General features: G+C 30.9%; 1 protein-coding gene across 1 annotated transcript; it reads right to left on the bottom strand.

Annotated features, from left to right (window-relative positions):
* Positions 1–8987: 8987 nt before the first annotated feature.
* On the bottom strand, positions 8988–10031 carry LOC145081051 (uncharacterized). Its single transcript, XM_079023215.1, has 3 exons — positions 9604–10031; positions 9366–9511; positions 8988–9280 (listed from the first exon to the last, which is right to left on the bottom strand). Exons 1-3 carry the CDS (start codon positions 9902–9904, stop codon positions 9161–9163), a joined length of 567 nt encoding a protein of 188 aa, XP_078879341.1. The 5' UTR covers positions 9905–10031; the 3' UTR covers positions 8988–9160.
* Between the last annotated feature and the right edge of the window lie 4636 nt (positions 10032–14667).

The raw sequence follows: 14667 nt of genomic DNA on the forward strand, positions 1-14667 counted from the left end.
AATCTTCGTTTTGTTCTTGGCCTTCAACTTTTGTCTATAATTTATTCACAATCTTCAAGATGAACATACGAATCATCATGAATAACTTCATCTTTAGAAGTTGGACTTCCTTCTAAGAATTTGACTTTGAACGCAAATTGGGTTTGAAGGCTACTTATATAGATTCTTGAAAATTAGCACTTTCAGTTTCGAGAAATTTCAGAGATAATAACAAAGAGAACTAATCTTCTAGATCATTTCAGCAGGTACATAGATAGCAGCAAATTGATTAAGGAGGCTTCAATGCAACTTGTCACATAATCTTCTAGTCAACTTCACCTTGCTTCTGGGGTTGAAAGATTGTATGTTGAAAAATGATCTTTACTTCTTGTTCCTTCGAATGAATGCTCCTTAACGATGACCGTTGCGCCTTGAAAAGTAACAAATGACTAAAAAGTCCCTATGGATCACAGAATCATAAAGACCCTTCTCACCATAATTGTTCAAGGACGCAACCTTGGCTTAGAAAGAGACTTCTCGCAGTATCTGTGTGAACACAGAAGAACGCACTGCAATTTGTTGAGTATCGGAGAACTACTTGTTGCTAGTTTTGATGTTAGCCCATGTATATCATTGATTATAGATCTCAATACAGTTATCAAGTTAACGAGTAAACTTGGCCCTTGGCGAGACGTTCGGCGATAACTGTTTCCATGTTGGGAGAATCTCCTTGGCTCCATGATAGTTCTTAGGTAAAGAAAGCTGACAAGACCAATCTGACAATTTGTACCATTTAAGACTTTCAATTCCTTAGATACGATAGTTCTTAAAAAGAAACTGCCTGACTGGCATTTCGTACAATGTCACACCAGGTATCAGCCATTATCCGTCAATTCATGGGTGAAATCTATAACATTAAAAATGTTCACCGTCAATTCAGAATTAAATGGTTTTGGATTTTGGGTTCACTTAGAGTCTTGGTGACAACGACATCTAAGATCATAAACATAGACTTTTTGGCAACCGTCAGCCGAGTTGTTTTATACTCGAACCTCAAGGGGTAGCGGTACGTGGAAATGATTTGATGGAGAAAATTTTAGATATGGGTGAAGAATGGTTGGGTGTTTCACATTGGTCATGGTGAAAAGGACATTTGATCATTAACATTTGATGCGAAGACTCCTATTAAGACTGATATATGTCTCAATATGGAAGAGTCTATCACTCACATTTGAAATGGCCGTCAATTCCTTTCCCATTTTCAGGTTTCTTCTCCATGCTCAGAATATTTCGATACAGTTTCCTTGAATCTCATATTCTCCTGAATTTGCTTTTCACGACAAATGAAATTTTGAGATAAACATAAAAATAAAAGTAAACTTAGCACACTAAGAAAAAAAAGTAAAATACGTTCAAAAACAATATTTTGGGATTTTTTGATTTTTCTGAAAAAGAAATAAAAATATAAATGAAAATATTTTGTTTTTGTTTTTTTTTTTAATTCGCTCCCCCCCCCCCCCCCCCCTTCTAAATTTGTGCATATAAGAAAATATGAACAAATTTAACCAAAACCAAAAGTAAAATATAAAATGTAATTTTTTTTTTAATTTTTGATTTTTCTAATTTTTTGTATTTTGATTTCTCCCCCTTAAATTGAGCATGGGGAAGAAATAAAATAAATGTGCAAAATTAAAAGAAATTTGTCTTTGAAACAAATCATTTTAAGAAAAACTCATGAGAATCGAAAGAATTCAAATTGAAAGTCAGCAATTGAAGACACAAGCAATAACGAATTCAGCCTTAGCTGTGTTTCAATCTCGGAACATATCCAAAAATTCTTCACATCATTAAGCACAAATCTCATTTGTGATCCTCTCATTTTCTTCCTTTCCTACAAAGGACACATAGTCTCACTTAAAGTTTTGAGTGTTGTACAGTTGAGAGATGTCCTTTACCATGTGCTTGGAACAACTACCATCAATAAACCGAAGTCTGATGATATTCCTCCATAGTTGCTCCAGCACAAAGTGCGGGATCAGTTGGTCTTTGGAACCCAAACCATTTTGAAACTGGGTTGACCTTTGTCATCAACGCAAGGTACTCTCTCCCATGACATATCATGCTTATTACAAACAGAAGATGAAGAAATGTTAGAATCATTAGGTGATTTGGGAGATTGAACATTTGGTACCCATCTGTAGTCAGGTTTAACCCATTTCTTGTTCGAGCGGATGGGTGCCTCGGCACTTGATTTTGAACTTGAAGACAATATTCGAGATGACGTTGATCTAATTGATCTTGGTTTCACCAGAGCATCTTTTGGATTGGAATTCTTGGCCGACATTCCCTTCTTGACTTTGAAATTTTGATTCTTGGCCTTTTGCACGTTCCAATCACCATTGCGCGATTGTGACCTTGAATGATTTCCTTTGGAGAATCTCCCCATTGGAGCATATTGCCATCCTTGTGCGTAGTAGGGAACGTATGCGCGATTTGGACAGTTTATGGCAATGTGTCTAGGTGTTCCACGATAAAAACAAGATTGTTTATTCACTAGGAAGTTATTTCTTCCTACCCCTGGTGGCGTGCCCTTGTCTTGTCTCTTATTGTTCCCGCATGCACACATACAACAGGCACTCTAATTCGCTTGTTTTGGTGGCCTATATTTACCAACAATAGGTTAATTAGTAGCAACTGAGTTAGAAGCAATAGATTCTGAGTTCAAGGATTCATTAGTTTGTTCAATAGTGTTCTCCTTGTTCTCATCTTCCACTACTTTACCTGCACATGAAGTAGAAACATTATTATCTTTCATCTCAACACCCTCAGTTGGCCCTGATTGTTCAGTCTTAACTGAAGTTGGTGCAGGGGGTTGGCCATACTGAAGATGTGCTTCATTTGCAATTTCATCCTCAGTTAGTGGAGTAGAAATGTAGTTATCATTAAAAAGAGGTGGGAAATTGTGATACCCTAGACCCTTGTTTTGATTATCTTTGAATTTTAGTTGTTTTTCAATCATGGAAGCAACTACCTCACTTGATACATCAAACTTTTTAAAGTTAAATTCAGCATCATTATATTTTGCTTTCAATGCATCAAGTTCAGCAGTTAATTTGGCAAGTTGTTCCTTAACATATGAATAATTTTCACATTTATTGTTATATTCTTCTTGAAGTGTTCTAAAGTCCTTGATTTTGGCCTCTACTTGTGCTTTTAAGGGTTTTTGACCTTTCCTTAGAGTATAGTCTTCATATTTAAGGTCCTCATTTTCTCTTTTTAATAAATCGATTTGATTTCGGAGAAATTTAATAGTAGTTTCACAAGATTGAGAGCTTGAAACTTCATTGATCGGAACGTTTGAGGAACTCATTGTTTACCAAAAATGCCCTTTGACTAAAACCTCAAAAGTCAACCTTAAAAGTCAAGCTTAAAAAAGTCAAACTTAGAAGTCAAACCGAAAAGCTAAAATTAAAAATTTGAAAGTTAAACAAGAAAGTCAAAGTTTAAAGTCACAGGTCAAACTTGAAAGTCAAAGTCAAAATTTTAAGATAAAAAGTCAAAAATAATAGTCAAAAATTAAAAACCAAAATTTTGGGTTGAAAATGGAATTTTAAAATTTAAAAAATTGAATTTTGGGACAAAAATGTCAACATTGCGAAATTTGGAGCGAAATAGCGAAGCTTCTTGAATTAAAAGGGAAGGAATATAACATCTCGCAAGCTAGATAAGTTGGTAAGGCGATGGGTTGATGAAGTGAGTGGCGCGAGTATGAATCCTAGCAAGCCCCGAATTTTTTGATTTATTTACTTCTACTGAGAACCTATGAGGACTACACGCACTAGGACTAGGCACAAGGGCTAGACATCTGCTAGCCGAGAATAAGGCTTAACCGAGAAGAACTGGACCGTAAATGTGAGGCTGCTGACGTCCGACCGGAAATGTGCGAGCCGTAAACCTTTGCTCCGTGAACCTCGCTTCGCATCGTGAACTCGCCCCGCCCGAAATTAATGCTGGCTCACGGCTGCTGACCGAGAACCCGCGAAGCCGTGTCTGAGATTTCCGAGGAATCTTGACCAAGACCGAGGATCTCGCTGAGATTTCGCAAATTTTGGCCAAAAATCATCCAAAACTTGCCAAAAACACAAAAATTTTAATTTTTTTAAACTCAAACTCGATCAAAAACTTCAAAAATATGAAGAACACAAAGAACAATGGCCAAAAATTTGTCAAAAATAAATTAAAAACACCAAGAATTTTCTAGAAAAACTCTTAAAAATATTTTGCAATGACCCGATTGCTACCGATCCTTGCTCTTATATCACTTGTAAGTCTCGAATTCTCCTACGAATCAATCAGATTCACTTTGATGGTGCGGAATCCCAATCAAAGTGAATAATGCAAGATATAAGATGAATAAGGTCACATATAGTTAATCTTCAATGCATATTATTATCATTCAATAGTCGGGTACATAAGATTCACTGTTACACACTGTTCTCTTTTCTTTCTCTCCAAAAACGTGTTCTAAGCAATATGGCAGCCCCTAGAATGTCCAACCCCAATTTTAGGCTTAGATATCACTATTTATACCTAGACCTAATATCCAAGACCAAGCCCAAATCTCAAACAAAACAATATAAGGCCTAACCGAAATCACATGCGATTTCGGTCCAGTTAACACCAAAACATGGTGTTTTCTGTCCTAGACCAAGAACTCTAATAGGTTAAGAAAGGCAAAGTATAAACCATAAATTATGACCTAACAGTAGTAACTTGTGCTTAACTGTAGAAATTATTTACCTCAATCCTAAAAATAGATTTTACATCCAATTGCTTTTTGATTTTGATTTTGGAACGCAATCATCAGTTTTTTAACCAACAGATAAGTATATATGTTTATGCATTCTATGTATCCTGCTATTTCAATTTCATAGTCCTTTTTTCTATTTAGATTGTTAGGTTTTTTAATGCATCTTAATGTCGATCATTCTGCTAGAATGGAATTTTTTATTATTTGAAAGTTGATTATGTTTTCCTTGTGAATTTAGGTTTTGAAGAGGTTGCCATTAATGTGGAAAATAAAGAAAACATGGAGAACGATATTGTATTCTAATAGAATGTATTCTGTCAGAATTTATAAATTATTTCTTAACAATAATGTTCTTTTGGAATAGAGTAGTGTTTTTGTTAGATTTTGATGTTTTTTCTTTTTTAACCATTTTTAGTTTTAGTCTTTAAGAATAAATGTAATCCTTAAACCATTATTAGTCATAATTTTTTAGAATGATTGTAATAATTGTTTATAGTCTTTTTGTTTAAGGATAAATATAAATAGTGATTCTTAAAGAATAAAATCCGTATTCTTTAGCAAATATTATTCTTGATAATATGTTGTATAATTCTTTAAACATGTTTAATATAAAAAGTATCTTGAATGAAACAATATACGGCAAAAATAAAACCGCAAATATATTTACTAGTTTATTGTTGACTTTTTGTCATTCTGACAGAATAAAATAAGTTATTATTAAAAGTAATACTAAAATTTAATTAGAATTAATTAAAAAAAATTCAGATTTTTTTAAAAATAAGGGAATTAATGATCCCTTAAAATACAAAATTTTCCTTTTTTTAAAATAGGTTAATTGACCAAAATACATTTTTTGCTGAAATTTGTGTGATTATATAATACATGCTACCATATTGTAATATTATAGACCATCAGATCATGATTGTTGATTCTATTCATCTGGTGGTCCAGATCTGTGCATTCTGGCACACAATAGTTAGTAAAAACAAAATAACCTAAGCCTATATATATATATATATATATATATATATATATATATATATATATATATATATATATATATATATATATATATATAGAGAGAGAGAGAGAGAGGGTTCAATTTTGAAAAAAAAAGGTTGAGAATGAGGGAATCATTCTCAGCTACACATTTATTTTGCCGCAAAACACTTAGGCGTACTGGCGGAAATGGATAACGGATAAATATGTGTTTTCCAACAAAACATGTTTCCTTTAAATTATACTAATCATTACCTTAATATACACAAAAACATACATTTTTTGTTTTTTTTATTTTTTAAAGCTATTTTTATCGAAAAATTATTTTAAATATCTCAAAATTCATAATTTTTTATTCTCTATAAATAAACATCCATATTGATATAGTTTAAAGATAAAATAAATTTTTTTTTTAGAGTTTTAGCTCTCGTTATTCATAAGTGAATAAAAATCTGATAAAAATTCATCAGATTTTTATTACAGTACATTCGTTATTCACTTATGAATAAAACGTATGCTTAACTTTTTTAAAGTTTGACTATCATTCATATATGAATATAACACGTAATAAAGTTTTCTTACTTAAAATATATTTTTTATATTATCTTTCGTCATATATTATATTTATATATGAATAAAATGTGTATTAGTTGTCGTCATATTTTATATTCATATAAGAATAAAACATTTATCAGATTTTTGTTACAGTTAATTTGTTATTCGTATGTGAATAAGTAGTATAAATGATACTTAAATTGTAAAAAACAATTAATCATATTTTTTGTTTATAAGTGAATAACGAATGTACTGTAGTAAATATCTGATGAATTTTTATATAGTTATGAATAAAGATAGCTGAAACTATAAAAAAATAAAAATTTTAATTTATCTTAAAACTATATTAATATGGATGTCTATTTATAGAGAATAAAAAAATAATGAATTTTGATATATTTAAAATCATTTTTTGATAAAAATAGTTTCTTAAAAAATAAAAAACGAAAAAACTATATTTTTGTATATATTAAATTAATGATTAGCATAATTTAAGGAATCATGTTTTTGTTGGAAAACAAATGTGTAATCTTTTCTCATTTCCGCCGGTACCAAGGAGGTTTTTGCATCAAAAATAAATGAGTGGCTGAGAATGATTCTCCGTTCTCAACTTTTATTTTTCTCAATTGAACTTACCTAATATATATATATATATATATATATATATATATATATATATATATATATATATATATATATATATGGCGGTGGGGTGGTATGTTATGTCTCATTAGGATCTTCTTGTTGAATTCCTTTAAAGTTGGTAGAGCTGGGGGTGGCTGAGCAAAGAAAACATATATGAATGATGTTTGGTCAATTATTCTACTTTTTGTCTATTTGTTTGGTTCAAATGTTTGCTTTTGTTTAGCCTGCTCCATGTTTTGTACTTGAATATGTTTACAGGCATGCACAGTTGCACAAAAGCCATCAATTGTTTCTATATTTAAGAAAAGTAAATCTCATAATAACAACATATTTTCATCTTCATCAACAAATAATGGTTTCTATAGATATGAGAACACTAAAGTAGATTTTAGTTTTCCAAAATAATTAAGTATATTAAAAAAATAATAAATTGTATCATCCGAACATTACATGATGAAGCTATTCCAAGACCCATAAAATTGGGTAAATTATGTAGCATTAGTGATATTTTGGATATTGTGGTGGACTGGTGGGTGTATTAGAAATTGAACGGTGGACCTTCTATATGAAATTACAACCATAAACTCTTATTAAAAAAGTAAAAATGTATTATTATTAACTTGATATCGAATTAAATAAGCATCACTGCACCAGTTTACTTTGGTCTCGTTTATTCAGCTCGTTTACACCCTAGATTTTCTATATAAGTCGAGTTCAAACTTGTTTTTATGGAGCTGATAACCATAAATCGACTAAGCTTCCGTTTGTTATTCATACATTATATTACTTCTTAGGATGATACTGATCAAGTATTTACTACTAATTCTATGCAAAATAATAAATATAACTGTACATGTTTGTGTTTTATCCACTTAAGATTAACCATAAAAATGAAATGAAATTTAAATTTGACTTCTAATCAAACCGTATTTCAGATTAAGTTAGAATTTATAAAAATCCTACGGTTAAGTTAAGGAAAGCACGCTCTCCTAACGCACACACGGGCTCGTGGGTTCAATCAGTATTTATGCTTTCATGCCTTCCATTATTACTATTGACTACAAGTCAAATAACACTAACCAACAAAACTAAATATCATGGTTGTAATTTTTTAATATAAATAAACTACCTTTTGTAACAAAAAAAAACGCTTAATTTAATGTATAATTTAAAAAAAAATTAATGACAAAAAAAACTTCCAAAATATTTATAAATAAAGTTTCTTGATCACATGGAAACATACTATGATGTAGAATACAACCACCGTTTAGCGTTCGTCGATCCCACTTGGCATGCTATAGCCCGCTAAATCAGTCTGCTAGCAAAGACGACGCTTCAGTCATATATCAATGTTTATAGACACTTCTTAATTTTTCAAAAATAGTTTATGTAAAATTCAAAATTTTAAATGTATGTTGTATTATCATCAAAACATATTTTAGATGTTTGGGTCTTAATAAGTTTTATTGGAAACAGGTAATTAATTAATCATTTTGCTATAGTATGTTTATTTAAAACATTTTGTTAAAATTCAAAAATATATGTTTTAATGTTAGAAGATGTTGAAAATACACCTATCAGTTAATAAATTGAAGGTTCATTTACAAGTTTGGGGGTTGTGGGTTAAGGGTTCATAAAAATATACTATAACAGGGTTCTATATTTTTAATCCAGCATTATGCATAGTTGAGATTTAGGCACGTTTTTGGATGTGCTACATATTTGAATAACGAATATTTTGGATTAGTTAAGTCATAAATGGACTACAATTATATTTATTTGTGAATACAAATTCCAATAATTATTTTTTACAAGATTTGACAAAAGTCACAAAACTAATTTTATTATATTTTTAATATTAAATTTATCGGATAAAAAAGTACAGAAAAATGTTTGAACAAACTGCTTTTTCGAAGTAACTATAAATTTACTCGACTATTATATGAATTAAAGATAACTAAATAAATATTCGTATCTTTTTCTGCACAAAAATGAAATATATTGCAAAGAACGTTCATCGCATTTCTTATAACCCAACAAACGTAGAACATCAAAGTTTTCCCATCTTCAAGAAATTTTAATCATTGATTATCATAAACCTACAAAAGTCATACAAAAACTAGAGATTCATCAGGAGTCAATATGAACAGAGCGAGCTGCTGATTCTTAAATCTAGCTTGATGCCTCGGAGATGCTGTTTAACGATGGATGCCATCCTCTTGGTTTGATTGCAGCAGCCGAAGAGTTCGCCGGAGCCACCGTCCGCCGCCGATCTTTCTCAGATTTCTTCATCTGGATATATACCAAGTTGATTTAATGAGTATTATACTCTTTACCAATCTAAGACAGAAACAGAGGATTAGTTAAGATTTAAAACCTGGATGTGGGTTCTGGTTCTCTCTGATTGATTAGATCTCGTGGCTGAATCTTCATTTTTTCCGGCGGATTCTTCTGAAGGCTTGAGTACCCTGATATTACTACTAGTTTTCCCATTCTTCTTCGCCATTAATCCTTTCATTACTTCTGTAAAATCGAAAAAAAACGATTAATTCAATGTTTTCCTGGGAATTAAATCAACCCATATATTGAAAATCACAAGGTAACAAACGACACACCTTGGGTGGTGACGAGTCTATAAATATGGCCGACGGTAAGACTCTCGGTGGCGCGGAGAAGTTTGATACGGGTAATACGGAGGGGCTGGGAGTTGGCCGTGGCGGTTTGTTTGGTGGAGTCGGAGGTGGAGGACGGAGGACGGGAAGAGTATAAGGTGGTGGTGAGGAGAAGAGCGACGTAGTGACCAGGGTTGAGTTTCATAACCTCGGCGGCGGAGATGTTGGTGTAGAGCCTCTCAGCTCTCCCGTTTGGGTGTTGTATTACGAGACTTGCATTATCAATAGCTTGACAGTTTCCCATGTCAACCTCTTTACAGACTGTTATAGCAGAGCCGATGGTGTCGGAGGGTGGTAGCGGCGGGGGTAGTCGGAGTTGTATAGTGCAGTTAGTCTGTTGGTAGAGGGTATATATATATCGGAGATGGCAGCCAACAGCTCCTGAAAGGACCACAAGGACCACATGGCATGGCATCAATGATTTATTTATACTTATTTTCAAATTTTAACTCAAATTGACCGTGAGTTATAAAATATCAAGGCTTATGTTCGAATCCGATCAAATATATATTATCAATTATTTTAAATTATATTTGTCAACAGAATTTTTTTTTAAAGGGTATTTAGCTGTAAATCTGTTTATCAGTAACTTAAAGTTCGTATTAATTATTTTTTCCTGTAAAGCCAATAGTTATTTTGATAATCATAATAAATCTGGTTGATAATAACATAAATGTTCACTTATCACAATAATAAGTACAATCCATATACATAAAAATCGACACTAATTAATGGTATAGATAGGACTTGAACAATGACATTTTTTATGCAACCACATTAATATTATTTTTTTAACGACAAAGTTGTATTAAAAAACGAAAAAAAGGCTATCGAGCGCCTAGACAAACGTACATCGATATAGATACAAAAGTACGAAATAATAAAGTTGACTGCATTTGAAACAAGGAGCAAACCATCCTATCTACTGAGCTACCATGATTAGGCAAAAGTAACACACTTCATGTACTATCCTACATAGCAATGTACTTTTGAACACTTATTATTAACATTATTTTCTATAAGTGTCACAATCATATTCTTTTAAACGATGGATGAAATTGTATAAAATCCCAACAGAAGCAAGCAACAAGCTAGTAATTGCATAGATTGTTGTATATCGCGAGCTAGAAAGAAAGATTATCTTCAAACAATCCAATCTAAGTTAAGTATGTCCTCCGTTTTTCAACCCAGGAAAAATGAATAAATTCATGTTGCGCAAGTTCTAAAAGTTAAAACTTTTTTTTTGAACATTGCTTCATTTATTGTCTTACAAACGATCCAAAAAATTGCACATCTGAAAATCTCATAAATAATATAATTTGAGAATAAAATAATATTGATTTGTGAATAAAAACTCTATCCGTAATACTATAAACAATCTTTTTATATATATATATATATATATATATATATATATATATATATATATATATATATATATATATATATATTGTGAAAACCAAAAGATTTATGAGAACTTGAGAACTCATAATACATTTATCATTTTTCAAAACTAAAAACATCAATCTTCTTCTCCAAATTGCTGATTGTGCATAAATTCATATTTCAAAAAAAAAAATTATCAAATATTTTTTTAGCCTAGATATAGTTTAGACACATCATTTCAGAAAAAATTAATGTTTTTGTTATTGAAAAATAATATACGAATTATGAGTTCTTAAATTCTGATAAATTTTTTGGTTCTTAAAAGAACTTGGATATATATATATATATATATATATATATATATATATATATATATATATATATATATATATATATATAGAGAGAGAGAGAGAGAGAGAAAGAGAGAGGTTCAAATGTTTTCATCAATATGTTTGTTAATTTATATCTAATAAAATCTAAAAAATAAAATACTTGATCATGTTTCTGACATGCTATATTTAATTACCATATATGTTGATGTGACACTAGTCTACTTGATAGATGTTTTGTCTCTTAGATTGGAGGTATTGAATTCTAATTCGGAAGTTGATAAATTCTATTAAGTATGTGATACTAACTTTTAGCTATTAACCAACCGTTCAAAAAAAAATAATTATCATATATGTTTGATGATATATATGTTAGATATGTTTTTAAGTAATTTTATAGTTTTGAAAATCAAAACTTAAATTAGATAATCATTTAGTTAAGTTGTGTAACATAATAGTTTTACTTTTACTTTTTGAAATAACTTTATCATAGCAACGCTTATGTCGTTATGGGAAAGAAAAAAAAAGTGTAAATCAATTCTTTATAATTTCAAAATAATAGCTACCAATTTTACAACGAATCCAAGATATCGACATAAGATATGCTAAACCTATCCCAAAAGGTCAAATGAACATAACAGAATGTACCTTGAATCGTTTTTTATTTCAAACTATATGTGAAAATAAAATAGTTTATGATACCAACGTAAAAGTTAAAACTTAATAACTAAAGATTTTATTCTCATTTTATTAAAAACATATATAAAACAAAAGAAGATTTGTATGGGTAAAAATGGAAGCATGAAAGTGAGTTTCGATTACTGATTGCGTGATGCAACGGCAATTGGTGCATTTTCTGAGGTCATGAATAAAAAGCCTGCAAATTGCCCATAAATAAATATTTCTGCATTATACGCTACCTTTACTGTTTATTAACACGTCACCTTACACTGCTCACGCGCTTATTGTTGCTGTGTACCACCCACACACTAAGTTTCAAGAATAGCCCCTCACCTTTCCTTCAGTTTTAAATTTTACCTTTTCTGTATTTCTCTTTACTGCTATACTCCTTCAACGAAGATGATATGACAAGACTTTGTACATATGATTATTATGTTCCAATAAGATAACGTAATCAATAAGTTACTTAAAAAAATCCTATATTATGAAAAATGAAAATAGATAACAAAAGCCATATATAATTATAGGCATTGAGAGTGCAAAGTGGACAGCTGTACATAGAGACGAGCAAAAATCGCACCATAACTAAAATTAATTGCATAAACCACAACCGCAATAAAAACCGATGGTGAGATTTTCAATTTTTCAAAAACCGCAAATTTGCAGTGCGGTGCGGTTATTAGTTTTCAAAAACTGTAAAAAAAACCGCATCGAACCGCATATATTATATTCAATTTTTTTTATTAATTATTAGTATATTAAATATTAAAATAAGTCAAGTTTCATGGATGAAAGAATGATAAAATTCTAGAAGAAAAAAGTGTTGTTTTTTATTATGTTTAAATTTTTCATAATTTTAAGATATTTATTATTAAGGGTTTAGGTCATTTTTGGTCACTTAACTTTTGGACTCTAAACTTAAGGGTTTAGGTCATTATTATTAAGGGTTTAGGTCTAAGATATTAGTTGTCTGTAATTTAAGTTAATTGTCTTATATCTTATTCTTTTTATTATTATTACAAGTAATATGTTTGAACTCTTAAACCGTTTGAACTCTAAACTGCGGTTAAAAACACACAAAATAACCGCATCAAATTCATGCAGTTAATAACCGAAACACAAAAAAAATAAAACCGCACCACAAAAATAACTGTGTAACCGCACCGCAAAAATAATTGTACCAAATGGTTTTTGAAAATGGATTAACCGCATATACGGTTAGTGGTAAGGTTTTTGCTAATAACCGCACCAAACCGCACTGTGCTCACCCTAGCTATACAGGACCTAATTTTTTTATTTTATATTTTTATTTAAAAAGAAAAACTTATAATAACAATAAAGACCATTTTTTTCTGGTTTGTCCTAGCCCTTTGAGAACCCTGCCAATAATAAATTACAGAATGGAAACATTTATATTAATTACAGACTGAAAATTGCTTAGAGAGTGGGCATATTGATTACCGAGTGATGCTTGCAGGGGGTTGTTTGGATGTAGTGCAAACTTGAGTTTACGTTTTGAAATCACAACAATAACCTCTGTTTTGTGAAGGAAGACAACACCTAGGAATAATTTTGTTAATTAATGTAGTTATACGATTAATATTAGTCTTCATATGTATAGTCCCATATTGTAATGTTTATGTATAGTCGGGCCCATGTACTTTGTATATTGATGTACATATAGTTTGCATAATGAGAAATTAGGAGTCAAGAAAATACGCTCAATCAGGTGGTGTCCTGCTTCTTTGAGGTTGAGAGTTAAAGTCTCGTCGTAGACATAAGTGGAATTAGGTGTTATTAGTTTACGAGTAGATTAGATTTGCCAATTAAAATAAAATAAAATAAAATACGCTCGATAATGATTCTTTTTTTTTCTCAAATCTTCAATCCTTATTATTTCATTTCCTTCCTTTGCTTACTCTTCTCTTCAGTTTCAACCCTAGTTGGCATTCCTGCTCATCACTAATGGTCGGCCCTAATGACAACTGTCAAACCCTTTGGTATCACTTGTGAACTAACAAGTAAAAGACATAGAACGGCTAGGGTTTTGTATTATTATCAAATAAGAAGTACAATTACAATGAAAGAGAAATACATAATTTATAGACTAGCTAATTAGGGTTTTCTAGCTAATGAGTCAACATAATACCCAATACAAAATAAAGTCTAAAATCTTATTAGGATATTATCCCCCCTCAAACTCACAATGCAACAACAATAAGCATTGAGAGTTTGTCAGACAGAAAATGAAATCGATGAGCAGTCAATGGCTTTGTAAGAATATCAACAATCTGCAAAGTTGAAGGAACATAAGGAAGGGAGATAGTGTCATTCTGGAGATGATGATGTGTAAAATAACAATCAATCTCAATATGTTTTGTGCGCTCATGAAACATTGAATTCTTGGCAATCATTATCACACTCTCGTTGTCACAATACAAAGGGGTAAGCTGAGGGATGTGAACGCCCATATCTACAAGAAGCCATCTCAACCAAACAATCTCATAAGTGGCAATAGCCATGGCTCGATACTCAGATTATGTAGAAGATTGAGATACAACATTTTATTTCTTACTCTTCTATGATATCAACGAATCTCCAAGAAAAACAC

This window comes from Lactuca serriola, chromosome 1 (genome assembly GCF_051521515.1).
Source record: "Lactuca serriola cultivar US96UC23 chromosome 1, Lser_US96UC23_V15, whole genome shotgun sequence".
Classification (NCBI taxonomy): Eukaryota; Viridiplantae; Streptophyta; class Magnoliopsida; order Asterales; family Asteraceae; genus Lactuca; species Lactuca serriola.